The sequence below is a fragment of the Salvia splendens genome, chromosome 3 (genome assembly GCF_004379255.2).
Source record: "Salvia splendens isolate huo1 chromosome 3, SspV2, whole genome shotgun sequence".
Lineage (NCBI taxonomy): Eukaryota > Viridiplantae > Streptophyta > Magnoliopsida > Lamiales > Lamiaceae > Salvia > Salvia splendens.
The window spans coordinates 18,031,115-18,037,205 of record NC_056034.1 but is presented as its reverse complement, the minus strand read 5'-3'; the positions used below and the strand labels follow the sequence as shown (position 1 = coordinate 18,037,205).

The 6,091-nt window shown below is 39.9% G+C and overlaps 1 protein-coding gene across 1 annotated transcript; it reads right to left on the bottom strand.

The window, feature by feature from the left end:
• Positions 1–1,652: 1,652 nt before the first annotated feature.
• On the bottom strand, positions 1,653–3,688 carry LOC121797217. Its single transcript, XM_042195971.1, has one exon. It carries the CDS (start codon positions 3,631–3,633, stop codon positions 2,224–2,226), a length of 1,410 nt encoding a protein of 469 aa, XP_042051905.1. The 5' UTR covers positions 3,634–3,688; the 3' UTR covers positions 1,653–2,223.
• Positions 3,689–6,091: the final 2,403 nt, after the last annotated feature.

The following is a 6,091-nucleotide window of genomic DNA, read 5'->3' as shown; positions in this document are numbered from 1 at the left end:
TGGGTGCCCAACCCCGCATCGCCGGGAACCCCCCCGGCGGACTCCCTCCGGTCGGCATCCCGGGTAGCATCTGCTGCCACGGGTACATGTTGTAGTACCCGGGCATCTGATTCCATCCGCCTCCAACGGGGATTGGGGGAGTTTGAGAACCGCTCGTCCCTGAACTAGGCTCGTTGTTCAGATCCATTTCTCGGTGTTGATCTTGTACAGAAATTAAGATAGAGAGAGTACTCGTTAATACAAGTGGTGCGAATGAAAATGAAGTGCAAATCGCGTATATATAGTGTTTCAAAAATTAAAAATAAAAAATAAAAAATCCGCTGGGCTATGCGCTGGGCGATCCGGGCGCTGCAATGGAGCCGAGCGGATCGCCCAGCGCATAGCCCAGCGGTTTTTGACCGCCGAGCGCTAGGCGAAATTGATATCCGGAAAATCGCTCGGCTGTTTTCGGATCCTCCAATGGTTCGCCTAGCGACCGCCTAGCGCCGGCGCTCGGCTAGGCGGTGCGCTAGGCGCCATTGTGGATGCTCTTAGCAAAAGAATTAGACCAATATCTTTTTTCTCAGAAATCTCGAAAATTATTCCCAAAAATCATATAAGAAGCAAATAAAGGAAAATAATCAGAGTATAGTATTTGATACTACTATAAGGTGATGTTCAATTTCCAAGATACAATTTAGGATTAAGTTGTGAGATTATTTTAGTCATAGGGGGTTAGCTATAACTAATTATCTCATGATTATCCATTTAGAATTGAGTTATGAGGTTAAATCTCATGAGTCAAACACACTACAAATTTAATATTGGATACAATTTTGCAAACCGAACACCCTAAATAAGAGTATTAATTTTATCCGTAAATTAAAACAAATATTTGTATTGCACCGAGGTAAGTGCCTTCAAAATTCTCTCATTATATCACACAGAACAATTAGTTGTAAGAGTACCTATTATTGTGAATAAAGCTGGAAATATAATCATCCAGATGTTGAATTCCATATATTTTGTTATATTTGTGCGTCGTTCATTTTTCCTTAACAAGGAAAGCCAAACAAAAATGTTTAACCAAACTATATCGATTTAAAAAAAATATATGCAAAGAAATACAAGAACTAAATAAAAATTCGTTTATAAAAGGGAACATCAAATTTGTATTCGTAGAATTCAAGGTTATATTAGAAAATTGAACCTCCAAGTCATTTGCGTAAAATCCGTATCTACTTGAACAGTTTAAAACTTGAGAACAGAGGAAAGGAAGACAACGACCAAATTGCATTCACTATACTCAGAAACTCAATGACTCATTCCAAATTGTTTTAAAAATCATACTACATGTTTTGACAAAAAATGAAATTGAATAAAAACAAAATCTAAGTATAGTTTGTGTACATAATTAATAGTACTACTATAAGAATTTAATGAAACGAAAAATTGTAGAAAGGCGGACCTAATGAAACCAAAAAATTGTAGAGCCTAATAGAATTAAACGTATTAGTATAAGGATCTGTAGATGTGTTTTGTCATAATTCCATGAAAGTTGCAGTTTTGGGTTCTTGAATCTACATTGCTATCAGTTGTTGAAACTGTTATACATTGTGTCTTTCATTTGGCTCTGATTTATTTAAGGAGAATAATTTGCAGCACAAATAGGATGGAAGAAAATTCAGGATATTATCATCACTACAGATTCACATGTCATGGAGTAGAATAATACTCCATTCCAAGAAAACAAAAAGAAACATATGATAACAGACATAAACTTTCATTCGTGTTAACCTTTTTTAACATTTAACAGCATCAGTTCTTTACCATGGCTTGACCTTGTCCCCAGACTTGCTGTAGAGATCATATTTGCAGCAGAAACAGTGAACAAACTATGTAGATTCTCTGAAACATACAGCTCAAGAAAGGCTAAACCCTCTTTAACTTCTCACTATGCTCCTGACTTGTGCAGTGCTGAGCCACATATGAACAGCCAAATTAAACACCAATCTTTTGATTTTTTCTGCTCTTTAGTAAGAGTCCAATGTACAGTTAATCCCTATAAAATCAGTTCATTTCCAACATCTCCACACAATAATAGTCTGCATAAATCAATGTACCCTCAATGCTACCATCTAAAAGACATTCTACATAGCCAATAGTTGTAAAAAAGAATTCAAATAGGCAAACATCAATTTACCAAATTCTCATTCCTTTGTCCACTATCCAGATATTCAAATCTCAACCAAAATTTTGGACAATTTCCTGCAAATGAGTCACTACTTCCTCTGCAACAATCTCAGGGGAGAATCTCCCCTTCATGTCGACCCTAGCTTGCACTCCTTTAGCCTTAGCCTCATCACGGTTGCTCACAACACGCCTCATCAAGAATCGCAGCTGAACAACGGATGGCTCCGCCCACAAATGCCCCTTGAAGGGTCCATCCTGGACCTCACTCATCCTATCAAAGGGCAACGGATAGCTATTCTGCTCCGTCAAGTACTCAGTCGGGCCGGACCAGTTGGTGGCAATCACGGGCAATTCCATTGCCATCGCCTCCACCACAGGCCGGCCCCACCCCTCGCCTCTAGATGGCAGCACGAATGCATCAGCCGCCTTATACAACCTCGGCAGCTTAACCTGAGCTATATGGCCATCAATCACATAAACAGGTGCCAATCTATCATCCAAACTCAATCCCTTCACATACCTAACAATCTTCCTATCAAAATCACTCTCTGTGTGATAGGCATTTGTTAGCAAACACAGAGCAACACTATCTTCTTCACCAAACTCCTCCAAATAAGCCCTCAATAAAACATCCCACCCCTTTCTATGCTCCCATTTGAACACACTCAAGAAAACAAATTGCGCTTTTGAGATAAACTTTTGTGATCCTAACACAACCCGGCTCACGGAATCCAAGCTCAAAGGCTCGACCTTTAACGGATCAAAGAAGGAAGAATCGACTGGCTGGATGATCTTCCTCACCTTCAATGGATCAACCCCACTTTGAGTAAATGTAGCAACATGAAAATCAGTAGGAACCCACACATAATCCATTCGATTACACCTCCCAGCATGCTCCTCATTCACTCTATCAGTCTCAAACATAGTCCTGCCCACAACAGCCTTAAACTGACCGTAGCCCGTAGGCGGGCAGGGTAGGGTTTGGTAGAGAGCCGGATACCAAGCCCCGGGCTCGCTGTGGCAAATTACTATGGTTCGATTCGATTTGCATTTGGTATGGTAGAGATTGGTGGCGAGATTTCTGATTTCCAAGGGCAAACCCACCCAGAATTCCAAATCTTGGAGATCAGCATAATGCTCGATGCTCAATTTGAATAATGGGGTTTTCTGATTGTTGAGGAAGGCGTTGAGTGCGAGAATGTAGGACCAGGCTTCGGAGCTGTAGCCGCCGCCGGAGAGGAAAGGGGCCATCCATAGCAGGCAATAAGGGGGTTCGCTAACGTCGGTTTTCGTAATTGTTGGGGGCGAAATTTTGAGGAGGGATTGTAAGGAGGGGGCTAAGATGGTGAAGGAAATCGCGAGGAGTAGTATGAAGATCGAGATTAGAGAAATGGGTTTGGTGGAGAAGCGGATTTGAGGAGGGTGTGGGTTTTGGGGTTGTCCATTTTCATGTGAATTCATGTTTTACATCGACACTAGAAATATCTCAAGATATCTATGGTTGAATGATCATCAAAAGAAATGAAGTGAAAAAATACAATACTACTCCCAAATTTGATCTGCAAAGTTGATCCCATATTTTGCGCAACTAAGACAATAGATTTATATTTAGTTATTTATAATTTTTGGCTTTTTTTAGTCTAAATGATTATTTATATTTGGTTTCGATTAAATGTACTTTATTTGGGATTTTTTAGGATTTTAGTTTTAGAATTTTGCAGTAATATGTAGTATGTCATGTACCACAATCAAATTACTTTTATCATAACTTAAAGTTGGTAAATAGTACTCCCTTCATCCCAGTACCATAATAGATGTCTCATTTTCCTATTTAGTTTGTCTCATAAAAGATATAACATTTTCATTTTTGGAAAAAAGTTATCTCTCACATGAATATAAAAATTATATTTAATGTGACGCCCCGGAAATTTCGATCCCTCTTTGAGATAAATCGGCTCTTTTAACTTAATTAATTTTCGTTAGAGGGCGTAAAATGTTTCCGTTGTAATTCCCGACGTTGGATCAAATAGAGTGTTTCATTGGAAGAATTTAAGTTCAAGGAAATTTACTTCAATGATAAAAGTAAGAAATATGCTTTTATTAAGAGTACATTTTGGAGATACAATTGCAAGGAGGATGGAAATACAAATTGTACATGCTTCGACACCATGTAACAACTAATCCCACTCTAAGCTGTGAGAGGAACTAAGATCAAGCTAGTAGCTAGATTAGGTTTTGGTCAAGAACTACTCAAAGCCTAAGGTTTAGCCAATTGCTAAAACTAATGGTGAAACAAAGTATGTAATAGATTCATCTCTTTCTCCCTCCACATCTTCTCGATTTCCAGCCCCCACAACACTCCAAGAAGTGCAGCCTTAGACCTGCAAAAATAGCACACAAAAGAGGTTAGGAAAATGGACTTGTAAGGAAAGAAGGGGAGGGGGATTTGCTCGAATGGCATTGAGGAGATAGCAGGCTGTTGGGTCAACCAAGAGACTGTCATCTAGGCTGGGAGATCAGCCATTTTGTCACACTTTCCACCTTACACCAAAACAGGAGCCAAGACAAAGGGGCATAGGAGAATGAGCCCAATGATCATGCTCAAAATAAGCAGGAATCAAATCCCTTTTTCAGTCACCAAGGCTGGGGGAAACTGCCAAGAATGCAGCCCCAAACCTTCATCAATTTGGTATGAGTAACAGTAACATAAGCTTGGAAAGGAGCCGAGAAAACAACCACAGAATAGCATCACAATTCCCCAAGAGTCTGGCACAAAATGCCAATTGGTGTGAGCTATATAAGCAGCCCCTCGCCACCCCCATTTCCCTTCACCATTTCCATCACCCAAGCTTCACCACGCAAAGGGAACGAGTAAGGCGGCGGCGGCGAGATAGGAGCAGCCCGCAACCGAAAGGAATCACCAAGCAAGGTAATTCCCTCAACACCCCATACCCTTTTGCATCATGATAGCAAGAACTTAGAGGACATAGAAATAGGACCAGCTTTCAATTACCATAGCCACGACCATGAAAGAATGACAAGTAGAACATGCTCACATATAGTAGCTCAAGCATAGCGATGTATAAGCTTTAAAGTAGAGACAACAAAAGCACATTCCAGTGAGCGAAAGCATCCAAATTGCTCAAACATAATTTGTCATCGAAACTCTGAACTTAACATAACAAGTTAGGGGAGTGGGAGAGGAGACTTAGCTTAAGAGAAGGGTTGTCTAGCGACGGAAGAACTCTGGGAACTCCCGCGGGGCAGCTGCTTCCTTGTTCAATTAGGTTCTCAAATTGGGAAATTTAGGGAAAGTGAATTGGGTAAGCTTATTGAGGAGGTCACGATGGAGAAGAAGGAAAAAGGAAGTAAGTTTTTGGGTCGAGGGATTTTGGTTGGAGTGAGCAACTTTAATTAGTGGACTTGGAAATTTAATATTATTTGGAAAGGAATTAATTTAAGGAATTAAGCTTGGAGCTTAATTAAATTAATCTCTGAATAATTTGAGTTTTGAAGATGGAAAAATAAGCATAGACGCGAAGGGCCGACCGGCGTCGCCCCGCGACGCCATGGGCGGCCTTAAGAAAAATCCGAAGAAGAAGGAATTTAAGGAGGGATTTTAAGAAGCCATATTTTTAAGAGATAATAGAATTTCTCCAAGATAAGTAAAGCGAATAAATAAATGATGCAGTATAGTGAAGCCGAGTTAGGATTTAAGGGAAAACCCTATAAGCCGAGACTAAGAGATATATGTTATCCTATAGGATGCATGCATTCTTTTTCAGAAAAATAGTTCAAGTACTAATTAGCGTGTTACGCTATTTATTTCTAAAGGAGAATTTATTCAAAGGGCAAGTGAGGTCAAACGAGGATTTTAATTGGAGATAAGCATACCAGGTGGGCTTTCTTTTAATATCCA

Coding starts and splice junctions, on each gene's coding strand:
- LOC121797217 (XM_042195971.1), bottom strand. CDS start 3,633: ATGAATTCACATGAAAATGGACAACCCCAAAACCCACACCCTCCTCAA.